At 46.5% G+C, this 22,004-nt stretch overlaps 1 protein-coding gene across 1 annotated transcript in view; it reads left to right on the top strand.

The window, feature by feature from the left end:
- Positions 1–22,004, top strand: part of PLPP3 (phospholipid phosphatase 3) — a 44,613-nt gene that overhangs the window by 20,625 nt on the left and 1,984 nt on the right. The window contains exons 2-5 of the mRNA XM_082054734.1: positions 3,495–3,652; positions 8,368–8,651; positions 9,414–9,471; positions 17,244–17,420. Of these exons, the coding sequence (XP_081910860.1) occupies positions 3,495–3,652; positions 8,368–8,651; positions 9,414–9,471; positions 17,244–17,420 (677 nt within the window). The remainder of the gene's footprint in view (positions 1–3,494; positions 3,653–8,367; positions 8,652–9,413; positions 9,472–17,243; positions 17,421–22,004) is intronic.

Here is a 22,004-nt window from a genome sequence, read left to right on the forward strand (position 1 = left end):
TCCGTGCCTTAGGGTATGGTCCATAGGCTGATGTGTCATTTCTCATCATGGAGACATCGGTATTAAGGAGGAAGACATGAGGCCCTTCTACAGCATTACTAAAGATTTTGCAGTAGGTCTGTACATGTAGGTGCGTTGTAGCCACAGCCAAATAGGACCATTTTTGGAGAAGTGTGACCGTCCCAAAATCAGTGTAATTTTTTTACCTACTGCGTATGTCTATTGCTAACTTCAGTGCAAGTTACCATTTGTTACCATTTTCTGGTATGTACCTCTTGTATCCTCAGTAGTTTTGTAATGTGGGTAGGGAAGTGGTGGAGGTTGAAAACCTTACAGGGAGTTCAGCTGTTGAATTTGTTGATGCAAATCACTGCAGCAGGGATGCGTAATCTGAATTTCCTATTGAAAGACTGAACCAGAGAGGCAGACAGGGTCAGAAAAAGTGAGGAGGCCACATGCACCATCTTCATGGTACAACCCTACGCTGCTTTCCAAGGGTATGTGTGGGCTGTAGCCTCTCTTCTGGATACCTTTGCCTTTGGCAGATCTTCTAGTGTGAATAATGTCTCTGTGGTGTTTTGCTGAGGGATTCCAAAGGCATCTCTCTCTGTGTTTAATTTTCTGTTTTCCAGACTTCCCTCTGTAGTGTTTATTCTGCAAAACCCTTTCTCTGGCTGTCTTTTGGCACTGCTAGAAGCTCCTCTGAGCTGGAAACCTCTTGCCAAAAAAAATGTGGGTGATGACCCACATTTCCAGGCACTTAGACAACCCGTCCTCCAAGAAATAACCTCATGGAAGAAGAACCTTCTTGAGCCCAATTTACAATTTGAAATGGGCTAGGGTCTTTCTTCCTTGGGTTGAAAGAGCAGCCGCTCACCCAGCCCTTGAAATCAAGGGCGTGTTATGTCTTGTAAGTAATATCCATTCAGCTATGGAGAGTATGTTTATGTTTCTCATGTTAAAAAGAAAAAAGGAAAAAAAAAGGAAAGGGGGGAAAAAAAATGGGAATCTGAGGTTACTGTTTTGCTGGAAAAATGTCAAGACTTGATTGGCAATATCCCACTAAACCACAAGTTCATAGGAGAGAAAACAAAACCATTGCATTTTCGAAACTATGCCTATGCGCATTTTAAGAAAATGTATACCGTGTAGGTCAGTTATGCTCTTATTATAGCTGTGGCAAGTGTACATGTAATTGAAATGCGGAAATACTACCCCATGCTGTTCAATGAATGAAGGGAAAAAAAAATCTTTATTATTCCTGGGTTCACATAATATATAGGAACACTATTGTCCTTTTTTTTTTTTTTGTTTAAAGCCAGTTTTAGATTTCAGATGTATTTTATTGTCTGTGGGAACATGTGTTTTACAGACCTGTCATGTGAAAGCTATTAACAAAAGGAACTGGAGAAATAACAATAAGCCACGTAACTGTGGCATGTCTACTCCCTGAGTTCAACTGTTACACTGCTGCTTCAAGTGCATGTGAAATTGGACCATACCAAGCAACATTAGCTCTTCTCCTGCAATTTTTCATTGGGAAACTAAAGATTTTTTAAGTGGCCTATTAATATTGGATTGCCGGCATCAGAGGCAGGTTTTGGGGCCAAGCTGGCTAGGCATCAAAACGGTTAAATAATGGAATGAAGATCAACTGGATTCACATGACATGTCCGATTTTTATTTACCAAATTGGAGCTGGGCAGGCAGTTCTGAAGCCTTTCCTCATCAGTTCAGATGTGTGGTGGAAACTGTGCTGCTCTGCCAAGCGCCATGGGGCCCAGTGCTTGTGATTAACCCATTTCCAGAGATTTAGAGAGGATCTGAAAGGGATCCTGAGCGGTGGCCCCGGCTGCTCTTGGGTACTTGAGAGGCTTCGGGTCTGTACATGGTTGTACCTGCTCGCATGGAACAGATGATGGGGACTTTCCCTTTCCTTAAGACTAACAAAACCCCCTAATAATCCCAGATTAGGCAAGCCTATTAACATGTAGGAAAAGGAGCCAAGTGCAATACAGAAAGTGATTCCCATGGAGATGGGGAACAGTATTTGGGCGACACTTTTTAACTCTCTGGATGGTACCTTTGCTAATCATATCTAGCAGATCATGATCACTAACAATGTACTGTGGCCAAATTTTGCTGAAACCCAACAGCACTTCATTTTATTTATTTATATTTTAGAAGGAAAAACTCTCTGATGTCTTAGACATCTCGGTTTAAACAAACCCACAGATACATAAGCAAGTTAGTGGTTGACAAATATTCCCTAGTGCTTTCTGTAGGATCTGGGTGTGAGACCTGTTGTCTTGGCCCAAGGACAGTTTGAATCGCTGTGTGTTTGTTTTCCCCTTACCTGGGTTTCGCTCTGCAAGTGGGAGGACGGTTTCCTGTACCTTGTGGTTTGTGATATACTCCCAATACAGGTTTCAGGGATTTTGAGGCGTGTTTTGGTAGGGATGTACTACTTCTCTCCATGATGGCCTTGACAGCAATGATGGAAGGGGAAACTGAGGCGAAGGGAAGGAGGGTGCCATGCCCCAAGGTAACATCAGGGCTGGGAAATACCCCATGGTTCTCCTTCCAGGTCTGAGGTAATGCTGTATTTCTCTGAAATACTTAAAAGAATATGGAGTTGCGTGCAGCAATTTTGAGGTATCCCCTTCATAATGTGTCCCCTAACTCATCATCCCCTGTTTTTGTACTCTATGCCTGGTGCAAAGGTCCAGCCGAGCTGTGCAGATGCAGGTTCTGCACAGGGGATTCACAAACAGCTTTTAAAATGGATTTCATCTGTTTTTAACATGACTGAAGGTGAACTGGCTCTGATGGGAGTTCAGCAGCTCTTGTGGACAGGCTGGCTGGGTCTGTGCTCAGGTTCCCCTTGCACAGATGGGTCAAGGATGGGTGTCCCAGAAGCTGCTTAAAGCATGTAGACTTATGGCATTAGTAGGCACAAACATACATATACTCTGCAAATACAGAGAGGAGGGAGCCGAAGAAGGTTTCAGAGGCCTAAAAGTAATGGGGATGGAGCAGGTAGGAGAAGCGGTGCTGACACTGGATACTCCAGTATTTGTTTGCACAGCTCTGGGCTGCCTTGCTGCGAGGTGCTCAGCAGAGCATCAGGCCCTCTCTGGAGAAAAGTGCCAGATTCATTTTCATGGCTTTTAGCAGAGGGATTGCTTTAGGGGTCCATTCCTGTAAGTTAATACCTGCAGTGCACGAGGCTTAACTGAAACCAGGCAGTGCAGACATCTGATAACCATAACAGAGGAGATGCTTTTTCTCCACAAGAGCAACTTGGAAAAACAAATCCCAATGCCATTCCCTTTGGAACAATAGCAATATGAAAAGAAAAGCATCAGGAATGGTGCTGCATGATTTGCAAGGGGTTTTCTGGTTGTTTTTGTTTGTTTGTTTGTTTTTTTGTGAGTTGCTTGTCTTTGCCTGTATTGCTGATGGGTTTGGTTATTGTCTCCCCTTTTTTCCAGCCGGGTTGCCGTTCCTCATCATTGAAACGAGCACAATCCAGCCCTACCAGCGGGGCTTCTACTGTGATGACGACAGCATCAGGTACCCGCTGAAGACGATGGAGACAATCAACGACGCAGTGCTGTGTGCTGCGGGCATCCTCATTGCCATCCTCGCTGTAAGTACCCACCTCCAAAACCTCCTCTCCTGTCCCTTGGGCATCCTCCAAGGCTTTTTGTCACCTCTTCAGCTGATGGCACCAGTGGCCTGTCAGTGTTGGGGGTTTAACAGCATCTTGCTGGTGTGTCCATACTGTCTACAATTATCTGACTTCCTGACGAGCATGGAGCAATAGACATTTGCAAATGAAAGCTTGTAACGGGAGGAATGAGATTCCTCTTGAAGCTCATAAACATCCCCAAAGCTGTTTGGGCAAGTCTGTGAGATCCACAAGAGTTTTTTCACTCTCCGGTAGAAGTTCAGAGTAAAAGCAAAAAGACTTGAGTGTCAGTAAGGACTTGTGCCTATTCAAATAACTCTTGGTATTTGCCTATTTTTAAGGTTAAGAAAAAAAACCCCAACATCTTTTCAGCTAACTAGTGCCTGGAACAGTTTCACAGGTTAGTATTAGAGTTTTAAGAGATTGTATATTACAGCCGTATTAAAAAGACAATTAAGACCTTCCAGGTGGAGCATATTCCTTGTGTCCTTGCTATAAAAAGTAGTTAATGCACCACCTTCCAGATGCCTCCTCATTTCTCTTTTCCTACCAGGTTTCCTAGAGCTGTGCTAGGAAACAATTGCATGGTGAGAGCTTTATATGTCAGCCAAAAAGCTGAATTCAGCCCAGGGAGCCGAGCTTCCTTACCCCACCACGTAACTGGTGCTGGGGCAGAAGGCAAGAGCTTCTCCTGGCTGTTGGTTAAACGCTTCCAGCTGAAAATTAAATTTCCCTATGAAAAGTAGCTATGTTTTCTTTCTCACCTGCTGCCAGCACAGCTCAGGTGCTTTCCCAGAAATGTCCTTCTCTTGGTCCTTCAGCTGGAAAGGAATGGAGATGGTCAAGAGCGCTTCTTTTCCCCTCTTGGCCTTCATCTTTCCTCAAAGGACCAATGTCACGGGTAATCGGTATTTTAGCATGGCATGGTGCCTGCTTTGGTAATACCTCATCCCCAGCCTTGCTGCTTTGTGGTGTGAATATCTCCATCATTTCCTGACCACATATAGTTGCTGAGCAAAGCAGGTCCCCAAAACTGACTTGTTCCTACACCCCCTCCCTCCTTAAAAGGTGCCAGACCCCCAGTTCTATAAACACAGCAGAATTTTACCCTGCAGGTGAATTACCTCCAAGTGTGGAAAAGCCATAAAAATGAAATGGAAAAGCCTCTCGTTTTCGCGTTACTGCCTGAGCTATCAGCACGCTGGCTCCATGTGGAGTGTGCTGCTGATCAGTAACGAGGCAGTGGCAAATACAGGAGTTGGAACAGAAACTGGAAACATAATCAGTTGCCTATGTGATCTGTCAACTTTCTACCACGAAATAGCAGGTCAATTAAAAGAGAAAGAAAATCCCCAAAGAATTAGTTGTTTCTGCTCTTGCTTCGCTGTGCCCACAACAAATATAACTTAATAAGGTAAATTCAAAAGCTCACTTATTTGCTGTTGAGTGATGCAAATGGCTAACGAGGAATTGAAGCAACAGATTTCTTTGCTATGGCAGCATGCATGGAAAATTCAAGTCAGCCTGACCTCTTTTTTCAGATGTAACCCAGATACCAGCATTACTGTAGCATAATAGAAATTCCTTCCAAATCCACAAAGCACTGACTCCGCTCCTCTTGTTCACAACGTTTGCCTTCAGAAGGCAGGACGGTGGTTATGAGGACTTCTAGGGACCCGGCCTTTTGGATGGCGCAGCCAAAATTTCACGCCCTTGCTTTACATGGTGTCACGGGCAGCCTAGCCTGGGGTAAAAGGTCCAGGTCATGTTTTAAATGGCTTGAGGACACCCACGGTGCTTGCTAAGTAAACGGTGGAGGCAAAGACCTTTGCTTCAATCAGGATGCGGGTGGATATGCATTTGGTTTTAATACCTACATATTTACTGACTTCAGGCAAATTTCCATGCAGATGACCCTGGAGATTCTCATTCCCCTGGGCTGTGTGCTCTCGCACCTCTCCTGACTGCTCTTCTTGCTGGAAGATGGTTATTTTGATCATCTTGAGCACAGAAGCATGTTGATGGTCCCTGGGATGGCCAGGGGAAGGTGGCGTTTTCCCCATCCTGAGCCTCATATGGGTACCGCTGCTGAGCCACCCTGCATTCCTACACCTGATGGGTCTTGAAAGCCTATAAAAATACCTAAGAAAATTAATTTCCTAGATGATCTATGTCACACAGACAGACTAGCTGATTGTTTTACAGTTGAAGGTGATGTGCTTCAGTGTGATTAGTCACAGAGAATGTTACACCAGAGACATAAATGATTAGAAAAGCTCTAAAATTAATTACAGGCTAATTGAGTTGCTGGTGATGCCTGATAATAACAATAAAGTGGGTACGACAACCCAAAGTCTGGCAAAAGCATTCCTAGGCACAAAAGTGTGGTATTGGCTCCTCTCTAGTGATCATCTTTCTTAAATGTGTGTGACAGTCCCCCAAGGGCTGTGCCTGTCACATAGGCATGGCATATGTCCCAAGCGGGTGGCTTGCCCAGAAGCACAAGGCACAAGAAGAGCTTAGTATCTCTAAGACTTTTTTTTTATCTCCCTTCAGTTCATGCACATCTGTGCTGCATTAGTTTTTCACCATCCTGCTGTATCTGGGATGGCACTGCCAAAAAATCCAAGTTTACCCAATTTTTACCTTCTCATTAAGATCTGAGCCGTGGCTGTAACTAAGCAGGGAGGGTTCAAGGCTGCCCAGCAGCGTGTTAGCAAGGGAATGAAGTCTCCAATTTACAATCTGCTACATGTATGCAATTACCCAGACCACCAAAGGTGAGAGAAAAATATTAATCCCCAGACTTTTGTCGGTCCCTGTTTAAAAAATGGTCACACGCCTTTCCCAGGGCAAGAGTCTCAGGTTAACATGGCTCCATTTGTGAGTTTGGAGTAATGGCACATCTACCAGTATCAGATGTCACGCTTAAGTTGCCTTGTCCCCCCTCTGCAAAAGCCATGAGTTTTGAGCCTTGTGGCTCCTGTTGTGAATTCAGGCTTTTGGGAGGCTGCAGGTGGTGGTCATGCCCCTGTGCAGGAGCATCCGTGTCCATTCAGGATGCTCTGGAGTTGCCTCCTGGCAGAGGAGCAGGAGGCACTCCAACCTCCCTTGGCGGTTCTCATGCCAGTAGATGTCCTGGCTGCCAGCTTGTGCTGGAAGGTGGTCCAAAATGGAGATAAACCATGGTCTTTGGAGTCTCAGAGGATTAAAATTATGCTGGAGCTAGTTAGCTGCAGCTTCCCAGACAACTCCTGGTCACGACCGAAAGTAAATCTCAGTGGCGACATGTAAACCCTGAATGATGGTGCAGCCACCCAAATATTTCTGTTCATGGTAGCAAAGCGCTCTAGCTTGGCCTTTATTTTTTATTATTATAGTTGTATCTCTCTTTGATAAAACCTGCTTAGCTGCCATTTCAGCTGCCCTAGGTCAACTTTTGTTTTTTCAAGCTACAGTACGAGTGAGTTCAAACAATGATACAGCTTCATCTCCTCTTAGTCTAATTGCCATACTTTCCAGTTTATTACTTTCCAAAGGTTGTGCCAAGCTTTTAAAAAAGGTAGGCAGGGGAGCCTTGTCTCCTGCATGCCACTGGCAGGCTGCCACTTTGGAGGAATATTGCTGGCTGCTCCAGAAAGGAATTAACATGAAGGCATTTTTCCTGACAGTTAATTTTACATATCACAGTCCTTGTGACTGGAGAGGGGCAAGGCTGAGGGGGTGGCTGAAAAAAAAACAACCACCAAACCTGCCTCAATTTATTACTCAGGTATGAAAACATTTAAAGTAATGAATAAAATCCTAAAGCTGTAAATCTGGAGCTCAAAAACTAGGTGTGTAATGTGGCAGAGAACAATTTAAGCCTTTGCCTCTTTGGGAGCGGTGAGACATTTGGACTTGATTTCACAGTCTGATTTTCATTAACCCACCTTTTAAGCATCAGGATAAAGAGAAGTAAGATCCTCTGCTCCTGGGCTGTGATTTATGGTGATATTGTCAAACAGCAGCACCCCTGTCACGAGAAATACATGATTTGTTGCCATGCAATGGCAATACCCATTGATATGCCCAGAAATAGTTGGCATTTATGGAGAATTTGAGCAGCTTGAATTTGGTCTATTGGTGGCTCATTTTGGGCCAGAATCTGAAAAGGTTGGGGCTTTCTAAGTCTTCCTCTGTTGTGCTTGTGGTTTTCAGAGGGGAAGATAAGCAGGTTGTTCATTTGTTTTCCTCCAAAATCAGTTTGATATGGGGGTAGTGGATCTGGCCTCCCCCTCCCAAATGCACGCTCATTCTTTATCCATTTTATGTTATTTTTTTTCCACTATGCTCGTATAGATGTGGGGCACTATTTCACTTCTGTAAAGATATGCCAATGTACTAAACCAAAAATGTAGTGTGTTTTGTTTGTTTTGTTTTGTTTTTTTCTTTCTTGTTTATGGAATTTTTCCATTAAAAAATTTGAGCATTGTGATCTCTTCTTGAGAGGGAAGAGGAGGAGGATGGAGAGACGCTGGGCTATGTGCTCTCCTTCCTTGCTGTGGAAGCAGATTTTCGTTTCGAGATGCTCAGGGGATGAAGAGCTGTCTTGGCTCCACGTTTGCCGCTCATCACTGGTCTCGCACAGCATCTTTCCTGCTCTCTAACCTCTCTGTTGTTTTCCCCCACAGATTATAACGGGAGAGCTCTACCGCATCCACTACCTGAAGGAGAAGTCACGCTCCTTTATCCAGAACCCCTACGTGGCAGCACTCTACAAGCAGGTGGGCTGCTTTGTTTTTGGCTGTGCCATCAGCCAGTCCTTCACAGACATTGCCAAAGTGTCCGTCGGGCGCTTGCGGCCGCATTTCCTGGAAGTTTGCGATTTGGATTTCTCCACGATCAACTGCGCTAAGGGAGTTTACATCCAAAACTACACCTGCAGGGGAAGCGACAGCAAAGTCCAGGAAGCCAGGTGAGATCCTGTGGTGTCAAAGTGATGGGTTGCTGCCACCAAAATGGTGTCTCGCGCTAAATATGTCTTGGGGTTTCTCTACCAGCAATAGATGACTCAAATGCTGCTTTCTCTGCAAAGGCCGTAACTCTGTCTGCCAGCACTGGGTAGTTTCCCTCGGGAATTGTGGGATGTGGCTGAATAATATTTCTTTTCCTTTCTCTTTACTCCTACACTATTGTTTTCCTGAGTGGTTACTCAATGTGGGAATTCACCCCAAAGCTGAGCTCATGGTGAGCAGCTCAAGCTGTCCCATGCATTGGAGAAGGGAGCTTCTCATACAAGGAGAGTCCACACAGTCACCTCCCCTTCAAGCTCTATCAAATCCATCAGATGCCCAGTTTTGACATTTCCAGGGGTGCTTTTCACATGCTGCAATTCAGCTTCCAGAGAAATTGCTCGCTTCTTACTTCTTTACAGTTTCCTGGTTGTTTGAGGCGAGACGATGAGTTATTGGGCTATCCTGGAAATAACTGCTGTCCCACGAGTAGACCAGGAAGGGACGAACAATGCGAGCATCCTGTCCATCCGTTTGCTTTCTGCCTTGCGAGCAGGCGGGGTGAATAACGGGCATTTTATAAACCAAAGGATTGGGGGTTGTAGGTCCCTCTGCTTTGGCACTGTCTCGCCAGCACCAGGCAAGTCACCATAATACATGTAAAATTATAATGCTGCGTAAGAAGATTATAGCGGCTGGTTCTTAGCACCTGCTTTGTTTTTCAGGAAATCCTTCTTCTCCGGGCACGCATCCTTCTCCCTCTACACCATGCTGTATTTGGTGGTAAGTGACCTCAGCTTTGCTTGAGACTGATCTGTCCCCTGTCCCCCTTTCCCAAGGTGCTCACCCGTGTTCAGTAGCAATAATGGCACAATGAGTGTTGGAGATGCGTTTTGGTTGAAAAAATGAGCCTGAACAGGCTGGTGGTGGAAAGATCCACTCTCAGACCTTGTGGTGCTATTTGGTGTGGAGGCTCCAGGAGTGACAGCTAGCTGTGCAGCTCGGGGATATAGCCAAGGCTGCAATTAAATCCAAATCCTACTAAATCTGTGGATGACCTTTGCAATTTTGCTCCCCCCAAGTTGGGTGGGTTTGGGGCAAGACAAAATTGATAGAGAGGGAACATGCACCATCACAGCTCTGCCAGAGGGTGAAGGCAGTTCCCAAATGTGCCAGTGGAGCAGGTGGAGCAGCCTCTGCCCACTGGGATCCGGAGCGGAGGGCTGGGACTTGTTTTTCTTTGTCAGTGAGAAATGGCTCTGCCCTTCCTGTGCCGGGGCTGGGGCCGGGGCGGCTGCCAAGGTGCTTCCTGCTAGGGGTGCTGGACCCGCACGCAGCTTTTTGGAGGATCTGGATAGTGATTTGTGTTTGGGAGGGCGTATTTATTTAAATTTTTTTTGAAAATCAGGAAAAAATGTTTTGGATCCCTTTCAAGATCTGTGCATCTCCTGTAAGCTCAGACTAGCACGCAAAGAAAGCATGGCACCGATAAAAACATTAAACATGAATTTTTATCTATGAGCAGTGCTCACCCCATCCCTTTGCCCTCTGAGAAGATAAGTTGCTGCTGCTCCCTCCTGCTTTTTCAGCCCTGGATCCCCCTTCCCTGTGAGCAATTTCTGTAATTTAATTACTAAGCTGTCCAGGCTGTTGGGAGCGGCATATTAAATTCTTATTTTTCCCCCTAATCTTGTTCTTGGAAAACTTTTGAATTTCTTTGGTAAACAGTTTGGCTGTTTTCTCCCAGCCACGTTACAATGCAAAACCATCCTGGGTGATGCCTTGCAGGAGGCTCAGCCCTCCGCTGCTGCATTGTGAAACTTTCCAAGTTCAGTTTGCCATTGCTTACACCAGCATTTATTTATTTCCAAGGAGATCTGCAGGCAGTCAGATAAGTCAGCCTCAAGATGCTTTTGAGCCTGGCATCTGGAAAGAGCAAGGACTGCCAGTCCTTATCAAGTTGGTAGTGGTTTCTCTCCAAATACTCAGCAAGATTTGGGTTGTGCTTTGAGGTATTTTTTCAAGAGATGCTGCTCTGGGGCCTTTTTGGAAGCCAAACCCAATACTTTACCTTCTGCACAGAATCATGCTCCGCAGCATCTTTCAGGGCAGGGGACAAACCTGGGGGCTAAGCCAGCGCTCACTCCCTGCCTGCATTTCCACCCATCTCACTTTCGTGGTGGCTGCCCAAAGTCACCGGGGCTTGACCCTGTTTCTGCAGGGTGCTAGGCAGACCATGTTGCTTTGCCAGTTTTTTTTCCACGTTCTTCTGAAAAGCCAGTGGTTACAGAGCAAGCGAGAAGTGAAATGGCCTGTGGCAGCACAGCAGGAATGATGGTGTCTGGAGGGCCAGTGGCAAGGGGTGTACTAGCCACCCCCAAACTGCTTTGCACTAGTGCTTGCTGCCTGATTTGCTTTTTAACCTTGCAGCAGGCTTCAAAAGTGGTGTTTAGTTCCTGTGTAACACTTCAGAGCAGAAAGATGCTTCTGATCTCTCTTTGCTGCCCTTCCCCATCCCCATATGGGAGCACCTGGGCTATCAGCAGCCTCTGCCCTTCTCCCTGACTGATCCGGGACAACAGGCTGCTCCACTTATCCCTCTCCATGAAGGGTTTTTGACACCCAGCCCCTTAAGAGTGATTTTATTTAATTTTATTCCTTGTCTCAAAACTGGGATAAGGTGGGTAGAAGGCTCCATCTGACCAGCTGTTATAGTTGCTTTGTGTCTTAAAGTCAGGGGAAAAATTACACCAAGTGTTCGATCATAAATTAAAGGGAGAAAAAGGCAATCTGAGACAAGACAGTGTGATGTGGTACGTGTCAGAGGTGAGAAAACGATGATCTTAAGGGTCTTTTCCAACCCAAATGATTCTATGATTCTAACAGGTCTAGCAGCACTCTGCTCTCCATCACTCCAGCTCCCTGGCCGCTGCCAGAGTGTGAATGAGAATTCTCATAGAAAAAGGGAGGCAGAAAATCTGTCATGTTGGAGAGGCTGTTAATATACAAAAATATATTAAAAAAAAAAAAAATGCAGAGGGCTTTATTTAATGTGAAATAAACTCTGCTGTTTTGCCAAGCTCAGCGATTGAGTGAGTTTTTGGAAGCCTGGCTAGAAATGTGTCATTCATTATGCCAGCACCTGCAGGGGGTGGGTTTGATGGATTTAATCAGGGATTTATCTCAATCAAAACTGTTGTTCTCCAGTTCCTGGGAAGTGAGGGCTGTGCCACAGCAGGTTGCTGCCAGTGCTTTGGGTACTGGGACTTTGCTGAGAGCCTTTGCAGAGTTTGGGGTGTTCGTGGGGCTGCAGAGGCTTTGCTGATCAGCCACGTCCTGAGTGCATTCCCTATTGAACAATACTTCATATTTCAAGGATAAGTCACTTCCCGTCTTTCCTGGCATTCCCTGGCTTTACTCTTGGAGCCTGTTCTGAATTATAATGTTTTTAAGTTTGCCTCACCTGGTGGAGACAGATGCCAGAAAGCTTCATTCCATGTTTTTTAAAAGATACCTGAATTCCCACGCATCCCACAGGGCTTTGCCTGCACCGTGGGGCTGGATTTGCCCAGGCATTTGGTGGCCAGTGCATCATAGAACCAGAGAATAGTTTGGGTTGGAAGGGACCTTCAAAGCTCCCCCAGTGCCACCCCTGCCATGAGTAGGGACATCTTCACCCAAATCAGGTTGCTCAGAGCCCCATCCAGCCTGGCCTGGGATGTCTCCAGGGATGGGTGACCACGACTTTCCCATCACCCAGTGCAGCAGCAATGCCCTGGTGGTGTTCATCAAGGAGAAGCAGTTTGGCCCTGGACTCCTAGTAGAAAAAACATGGGTAGATGTCAAGCCCTGGAGGGCTTTTCCCTGGGGGCAAAGTCCCAGGGAGAGGCACTTGCAAAACAGTAAAATATCCTGGGATTTAGTTCTAAACATTGAGACTTCAGGGCTAAGTTTCTCGCAGCCTTCTTGTCACCAAGAATACTCAATTAACATTAGGCCTTTGTATAAAAAAATTGAAAAGGGGAAATTACACTTGGGTAATCGTCTTTGTCTTAATTTTCCTTGCTTTGTTACTCCTTGGCTAAGTGAGCCTGTAATACATATTTATAGCAAGCTGAGGAAAGAGGGGGCATGTAACAGCTTATTCCATGTAGCCCTCGGGACCTGACCCACACCTCTCGGTTTTGTTTTGCTGGACATGGGGAGTCTTTGCAGAGAGCAATGTGGGTTTTCTACTCCCCTTCATGGCATGAAGTTGCCTGAAACTGCACAGAGGATGCGGAAAAACGAAATAATTATCTCTCAGCAATGTTGGCTGATTCTGAATAAAACAGGAGTAAAATAGGGCTGTCTGCATATTTAATGTGCATTCGTGGATGAGGTTGAAGTCTGCAGATCAGAATGGGGTTTAGTGTGTTCTACTCACTTATAAGAAAAATTAGAGATGTTGATGGTTCGGTGCATAAGGGTGAGCATGAGGGTTCTCTCTGGGTTTCTTGCTGAAGGGTGGAGAAAGTCCCAGTGCCCTGGTGCTGCTGTGTGATGACGTGCCCATGTGAAGGAAACTCCATGGTGGTTGTGGACTTGGAGTCAAGTTTAGAGATGACCTAAGTAAGAGGATAAACTGGAATTACATCAGAGGTGTGAACTGCGTTTCTGAACTGACAGGGATATTCCCGCTGGGGTGGGAGGTTGCTGTACACCTAGCAAAGGCAAGGAAGAGGCAAACAACTCATCCATTTGGTGCTGGGAGGTCTTTGCCCTTCTCCTGTCATTGTCCCCTGGCCATCTTGGTGCTAAAAGCCAAATTTTGCAGTTCCCCTTCCTCCAGCTGGCTTTGCCTAGCCAAGGCAGTGCGTTACATTGGGGTGAGTTTGAGGGGTTTTGGCCCCGTACTTCTTTGAGTACCCCTCTGTTTGTGGATGGGGCTGGAGATGGAGGTGACTTCAGGTCAGGCAGTCAGAAACAAGACCAGCCATTTCCCAGAATGAAGCCTTAGCTGTGACTAAGGGACGTGGGTGATGGAATTCAGCTTTGTGGTGGGAAGAGTGTGAGCAGGATGGGGTTTCTGGGTGGCAGAAAGCCCCGGGAGGCTGGAGGTGATGCTTTTAGCCCGTGTCCTCTGCCAGCTCCTCCTAGATGGGTTTACTCAGGGGTTGCATGTGGCTGCAGGCTGTTCCCACCAGCACTGTGGAAGTCCCCTGGCAGAAGAATAGTGATATGACATCCTTCAAACCATCTGCTTTGTGGTAACTCAGCCTCTGCCAGGAGACAGTGGATGGTGGGAGCTCCAAATAACTCCTGCTCTGTGTGATCCCATTTCATTCCATCCACCCTTGCTTCTCTTGATGCTCCTCCTGACTTTAACTGCCCCATGATGGTCTGTGGTGGAAATAACCCTGGTTGTGGTCTTGCTCCTCCATCCCCTGTCAGGAAGGGCTCCATCCAGCCCACATTTCCATCCAAATCTGGCAGTCCTTAGCAGGCAGCACTTCAGATTCGCTCCCAGGTTTAAAACCAAAACCTTCTAAAGCAGGTTTTTGGATAAATTGCCTGGAACTTCCCATTCTTAGTAATAGCACTAATTCCCTCTTTAGGGAAATTCTGATCCTTTCAGCTCCCAAGCTCCCCTTTTGCTTTTTGACCTTATTTTGTAACTAGTTTTCTTTCATACTGAGGGCAGAAGCAAAGTTTGGAGCACCCCAAGGCTCTCCTCTAAAAGTACTTAGGGGTCCTCAGCACCCTGGTGTTTAAGCACAGTTTTTGGCAGTCTTCATGCTTATAATAAACCTGTGGAATATGGAAAGTGCTGTTAGTTTCCATTCATACAGAAAAGAAAAAAAAAAAAGAGGATAATAAAGAGCAATTTTCCCAAGACTTCTAATGCAGCAGTAAAAGCAGCTCAGTTGAGATCATCACACTGATACTGTGGTGTCTGACGCATCTATTCGGGTGGGCTTTACTTCTCCAAGGTGTGCAGGTGTGGGGGTAAGTTGGGTGCTGGGGACTTGGGTGGCACCCCGTATGGTGCCACATTGCCTTTGCACACCTTTTCTAGACCTAAAGTGTGTAGATTAGGCACACAGTTCAGCACTGTGCTCTGGAAGGAACGAGTCAGTATATTAACACATGTGGTTTTTAATTTCTTCAGCCCCAGAAGTATCTGCTTTATTGTGTGTTCAAATTCAAAGTTAGCTTTTTATTCCTGATTATTGATTGGTACCTTGCTTTCTCACCTATAGATGACTGATTTAGTCCAAGGTTGTGGGATGCAGTGATCTGAGGGGATGTCAAGGCTGTGCAAAAGGGACAAATGTCAGATTACCCAGCAGCAAATTTCTTAAGGGGTTTGATGTGACAGAGCCTCATGACTAAAGTCAGATGTTAGGTTTCAAGTCTTCCTGGTAGAACTAAGACTAATTTTGCTCTGCAATAACATACTGGAACCTGAATCTTGCACTGTCACCTGGTCTGGGCTGAGACTCTTGAACATGAAAATAATCCTGAGCCTAAACCATAGCAGTTGGAGCACATTTTATCTTTTCTGTGCTTCCAAAATGCTACCGTCCACAAATGCTGTTTTTTCAAGGGACATTGTCTCTACACCGGGAAGTTGCATTTAAAGATGTCAGATTCCCCAGCTCTCTGTCACCATCTTCCCTGAATACATCCAAGGAGTATCCTGCCTGCACAGTTTATTCTCAGTGGCAGATCACTGGGTGCATGAGTACCATGGCAGTGAAAATTCAGCCAGCCTAAGGACTGCAACTAAAAATGCACTTCCCTGCTAATGAACCGCATAGATATTTGCTTGCAGGATGAAGTGCCTGCTGTTAAATCACTGCAAAAGTCTGTGCGGGATGGGGTTGTGCTGAGTTCTAGCTCAGGGTGGCTGCATTTAACTTGGAGAGAAAGCAGCTCCTCATCAGTGATGGTGTATTTGGTTTTTGTTTTTTGTTTGTTTGGGTTTTGTTTTTGTTTGGTTTGTTTTTTAGATATTCCTGGGCAAAATGTGCCTCCTAAATTTGATATGTTGGCTGTTGACTCCTCTTTCTCCTGAGCATAGAAATTGTTATCACAAATTAGAGAACCAGCCCTGTGATCCTTTCACTAGGTTACATCAGTGTGGATTTGCTGTGAGGATATAGAGAGCTGTAACTCATCCTGGAGCATCGTTGTACACCAGTTTGCATGGTGTGAGGTGTGCGCCGTGGTGACGTGGCTCTGTTCCCAGACTCAGGCTGGTTTGCAGATATATTTCCCAGAGCCATAATGCACATTAGCCAGTGCTGAGCTGTTTTGGTACAGCTCTGTTCCATGTTAATTGGCTAACAATTTGGATAATTTGGAGCATCTGCTCCATTCAAATGACATGATGTTTCATTTCCTCTAGAGAGCCCTGTGTGTGTTCTTTACAAAAAGGGGTAAATATGATGTTTATGCAACAGCCAAACATACTAAATTGGCCAAAACGAAACTTCCCCCTTATCAGCTTTCCAATTAATTCTGCTTTTATAGACAAATGGTGTCATTCAGCTACCTGTGGTTTCGGGGAACCCAGCGAGAGCTTCGTTCCCTTTTACATCAAGGCAGTGTAAACTGCTCTGGGTGTGTAAAAGGGATTGTAAATGGGTATTAAACTACTTTCCAGCCCTCTGATGTTGCAGAGTCCCGCAAAGCATGCTGGGTCTAACTTCTGGTGCTTCGTTTAGGAACAGGCAGAAAATACACACCTGACTGAGCCTGTGGGCAGCTGCAGGAGCCGAGTAGAATTTTCCAGGCACTTTTACACCTTTTGAGCCATTGAGTGCCTCTCTCCTCCCCAAGCCCGAGGGTTGCTGTGGTGTCTCTCTCTTCCCACAGCCTTCCTCTCCACACTCATCCCTGGGCAGCGAGTCACCATTTTCCTGCCTTCTCCTCCTGCCCAGCTTCCCGGTTCCCACAGGAACCAGCTGTGCCCACCAGCCAAAACGGAAATGGACCCGAGATGGTCACGAGGGCGGACACAATGTCCCTTTGATGTCATGTCAGCTTCATCATTTTTGGGTCGAGCAATCCTTGGGGCTGGCTCTGGAGGTGTGGCATGCTGCAGTGATGCTTGTTTTGCCTCTGAGAAATGCTGTGGGTCCTGCGTATGACCAGTGTGGGACCTTGCTTCTGTTACGTGCTAAATAGTGATGGGGAGGAATTTCTTTATGTGGCATGATGGGATGTTGTGTGAAGGCTGAAGTGGGGCTGTGGTGTGAGCCATGATGCAGGGGGTCCCAAGTCCCTGGCTCACTGAGGAAGGGCTGTACCCATCCACCTCTGCCTACATCCCCTCCATGGGTTAAAATCCCTCCAGCTCCACTCCCCTCTGCATGATGGAGGCCACATGTTTTCAAGGAGCATTCTTCTTCTTTGACAGCTCCCCCCTCCTTGAGCCAGAGGGGTGCAGGTGCCCAACAGCCAGCCCCACAGCGTGGTTGCTGCTGTGCATGCACATTTGGGGCACAGCCTCCCCTTTGCTGCCCTCAAATTAATGCAACCTATTTGTTTTCCTCTCCTCTCCACAGTTCTATCTGCAGGCCAGATTCACGTGGAAAGGAGCCCGCCTGCTCCGTCCCCTCCTCCAGTTCACCCTCATCATGATGGCGTTTTACACCGGCCTGTCCCGCGTGTCGGACCATAAGCATCACCCCACCGACGTGCTGGCGGGCTTTGCACAGGGAGCCCTGGTGGCTTATTGTGTGGTGAGTACCCCAAAGTGCGCACGGAACAGCAGTGGGATGCTGGTGGGGGTCCTTGCGTAATAGTGTGCTCCGGGGGCTTGGTCTGGTGTCACCCCGTGTCAAAGAACGCATAAAACTCATTTGCAGGTGGAACCTGCCAGTTGCAGCCTGATAGTCGGTTCTCTGATGGGCACCCAGCAAAGGAGGGTGCACCCTCCAGTGATATCCCCTCCCCATGAGCAAATGCTGCCGCTGTGCTGGAGGAGTGAAGCAATTCCTCTAGTCCCCCACCAAACAAACTGCTAATTTGGCAAAAAATGCACGATCCAGTCCAAAGCTGTTCCCTGGGAGCGAGAGCTGGTGTCTCTGCAGTGAGGGGAGGCAGGAAGATGCCTTTGTCGGGTGGTGGGTTTTTAACGTAGCAAAAGCTCCCATGAGAAAACAGCAAACAAAACCCGTGCACGCTTGTCCGTGGCTGCCTGGCTTGTTCTCATGCAATTTACTTTCCAAAGAGTGACCTGATTGCACAGCCCCCTAACTCGAAGTGACACATGTAAATGTTTAAAGTGGGCAGGCTGGGGACACGGGGTCGGGTGGCTGCCTCACAGAGAAGCAAATGGTCGTTCTTGTGTCTGTATGAACTGAAAGCAGGGGTTTAACAGCTTACCACTTTTGTGGTGTTGTGGAGATTTTTTTTTTTTTGACTGATTTAAAAGTAAAGCAGCCCCGGAGGCAAGGAATTAAGTTTGCTAATGTTATATATTTTGCAAGGAGAGAAAATAGCTTATTTATGTTCTTTCCACTCATTGATAATATTCCAAAGCTAAGACAAAAATGGCATTGTTGGGAAGTTTTAATGAAGTATTATTAACTCTGAGCAGTAGCTTTTAGGTTTTGCCATTGCCTGATGCCAATATCCCGGGAGGGGCAAGCAATTCAAAGGGAAAACCAGAGAAGCGTGTGTACGCACAGATATGGTCCTGTAACGACTGCTCACAGCAACAGCATCACAGGTTCTGTGTCCTTCACACCAATATTTTCAGGGTGTTTCTCCAAATCCTGGAAATATTTCCCTATCCCAGCAGTCAGCCGTAGCCCTGTGCTGGCAGCCCTGTGGAACAGAGGCTCTGGGCAATGTGGGGAGCAATGAAGCAGATTGTCTCAGTCCAGGTGCCTGAATTTGTATCGTGTGAGTTTGTCAAGACACCAAATGCACATCGCCAGGCAGTTTTACAAGGGAGTATTTAATTCTCCCTGTGCCTTTCTGCTTGGGAAGTGGGATAACAGCAATATATAGGGGGAATAGGGAGCAAGTGATCTGTCCATGGATCCCAGTGGTGGTTTCAGAAAGACAATAGCTCTCCGGATGCTCGGAATGGGTGTCCGGATGCGTCCTGACCGGGATGAGTGGCAGGGCTGGCCATCCTCTCCCGTCCTGTCCCTCTGGCAGCTGGAAGCTCTGCTGGGAAGGGGAGGCTGTGGTGATGCTGGGCTGGTTTTCCTGTGTTGAGGCAGAACTGACACGGGAAGCAGCTGCTTGGAGTTTCGCAGGCAGGCGCGGGTTTGCCTGCGAGCCCGGGGCAGCCTGCGCTGCTCTGCCCAGCTGGTTGGTGGAGGGAGCTGTTGTCTCTGCAGCCTTTGCAGGCATGGCTTGGTGGCTGGGGACATCTCAGGTGGCAGCTTAGGATTTGGACAGGCTTTAAACCCAACCCTTGTCCTGTTCCATCAGCTTGTGAGGAGCCAGCAATATGTACTTGTTCTTCTAAACCTGGCTTTGCTGGTGTGAACCATTGCCTTGGAGGGGCCAGCAGATTTTCCTCCCTTTTGGGAAGTGGCAACAAGGGACAGGGGAAGAGTCGCCTTGAGACTCCCTGGAGTTTGCATCAAATGTGGTGTTTAGCAGCTTTTTGCTAAAATTACTGGTATATCAGAGCAATTACTAGTATATCCTGGGGGTCCTTGCCCAGGTCTGGTATCCAGCTCTCATGCATGGGATGCCCTGAAGAAGAGGGAGGGACCTGGAGACTCATCACCTCCAACCCACCCTGGGTGATTCCAGAAACTCCTTCCCCCAGCAAAGCCTTCATAAGTCTGTTCTGATGATAGTCAGGGCCTGTTAAAATACCATAGTTTTCAGGCTGTGATTTTTCAGTAGAAACCAGTTGTGGGTTTCATCTCCAAGGACTGCCAGAGCTTATGTTCAGGTTGTGCTGCAGCAGACATGTTTGTCCTTCAGTGCCTGAAATAACAAGCAGAAGGCATTTGTGTCAAGCGCTTACCACTGATGAAACATTCAGACTTGGATCCAGGGTGAAATACGATGACAAATTCTTAAATGCGAATAGTTTTTATGTGCGTTGTAGGCAGCCTCTATGTGTTGTGTAGTTTATATCTCATCTGATGGAGGGAGAAAAGGGGAGGCGTCCCAGGGATATCCTCCTTCTGTTGCTCTGGTTAGCTCAGATGAGTTGTTTTAACCTCTCTGTACGTGATTAAGGATTTTTTCAATATAATGAAAAGGAATGGGAATTGTTAAGTAGCAGTATAAGATATTGGCTTCCTTTGTAAAATACACACTCAGCCTTCTGCCATCAAGTTTTCTTTATGGGTGGAGAGCACCTTCTACAGGAAATGGAGCTAATCCAAGTGAAAAACTTTGCACATTTGTTAGTCCTTTTTTGTGTTAAACAGTTCAAGCATTAGGAGGATTTAACACACTGTTTTAACCCCCGAAGATCATGTTTCATGATTCCTATAAGTGTTTATATAACCTCCAGCCATGTTAAAGTGAAATACAGTTTAAGGAGAAACGAGACCTCTTACCCAGTCTCTGAATTAAACCCTGAAAAGCAGTGAGCAGCACAATAAAAGCTAAAATACTCAGGATGACAGTCTACCATAACTCATTCCTGTACAAAATAAGGACCAGGCTCGGTGTAATCCCCATATGCTTCTTGCACTCTGCAATCTCCTACCATAAATTGATTTGCCATGGCTATCTGGGTGCAGAAATTGGACATCTTTTTGATTGAATCCAGCTCTCCAAGGTGGGCAAGCGAGCAAGATGGCATCAGAAATGCGCCGAGCTGGCCAAACGGGGGTTTTACAGTTATTAACGACCCAAAAGAAAACCATTGCCAGAGCAGTTCAATGTGCTTTTACACTGTGATGCTGCAGCAAGAGGCCAGGCTCCAGCTTGTGATCCTCAGTAGGTCCAGCTGGATCCTGTTATTTAACCAAAGGTGCAAATGCTGCCCCTTGGATGCCCTGTAAACAACTTTAGCTCTGTTATACAACTAGGCGGCCAGACACCAACATGTACACGCAAAAAAGAACTGGTTTGTATGTCACCTCCTTCCCTGCTTTTCCACCTAGCAATAAAAGCCAAGCAACAACAGCTCAGCTTCCTGCATCCCCGGTTATAATTGTAGGAGTAAATTGCCACTTACAGTGGCTTCACTGTTCAGCTCAGTTCCTTATCTGCTCACGCTGATAGGAACCTGCAAAAGTTGTTTCCAAGGATGACTTGACTTGCTGCATAGGGCTTTGGGTAGCTAGAAAATGTGGAGCTGCAGAGGGGAAGAATCTGTGCTCCTTCCCTTTGTTACCCAGCCTGGATGTGCTAAACTAATATTATTCCTTTGAGCACCTGGGACTTTTTTTTTCTTTCCTGATTTATTTTGCTGCTTAAATGTTGCATCTGAGTACTGCGGGAGAAAATTCAAACATGCTGCTAATTCCTACAACCATGTGCTGCTCCTCCCTGGCTTCAGCTCAGCAAACCCACATCTTGGCCCGAATTATCGGTGTTCAAGGATGTCTGAGATGAGATGGGAAATTTGGGCTGTCAGAGGCAGTTGGCAGTAGGACCAAACCTTGGGGCTTTGGTGCCAACTAAGAAAACAACGAATCCTCACCATTTTTTGTCCCATCCAGAGGATCTGTGCTCTCTGACTCTTTTTCCCTTCTGGCATGGGGCTGAGGTTTGGCAAGGGAGAAAGTGCCACGGTCCTGGAGGGCTGATAAGCTTTGTGCCGTGGCTGCCAAGGGAGGATGTAGAAGTTTCCTTCCAGTACTTTGTTTCTTATTGTTTTGCTACCTCCTGAAATTGCCAAGTGCTGGCTTTTTCACATCCGGGAGAGGGGTTACATCACAGGATATTTAGGAAGAAGTAGTCAGGAATAGCTCCTCCTCTCCTTAGGCTTTAGGACCAGACCCTGGCTCTGTACCAGTGCCTTGGTGGGGCATAAGGAGAGCATCACTCACCGTTGACTCATTGCTGATAACTTTTCACACAGCTTTGATTTGAAACCTTTTAATTGCCTACCTGATGTCTGGCCAAATTAATTGTTTCATACCAACTCCATCCCTAAAACCACTCACCATGAGTCAGGCCAGCCCTGTGGAGAACTTTGTTATTTTACTGGAGTGTGGGCCGTGTATCTGTTTCCTGGCTTTTCAACCTGTTCAGCAGAGGTTTTGTTATGGCACTCGGTGATTACGCATTGAGAAATGGAATTGTTTTTATGCCGTGTTTTGTGAGGTCTGAGCCTTTTTCCATATTGTACAGAAAGGTGGTAGCAGGTGCTTGGGATTTCACAGCTA

The sequence above is a fragment of the Streptopelia decaocto genome, assembly GCF_964273445.1.
Source record: "Streptopelia decaocto genome assembly, chromosome: 5".
In the NCBI taxonomy this organism is placed as follows: domain Eukaryota; kingdom Metazoa; phylum Chordata; class Aves; order Columbiformes; family Columbidae; genus Streptopelia; species Streptopelia decaocto.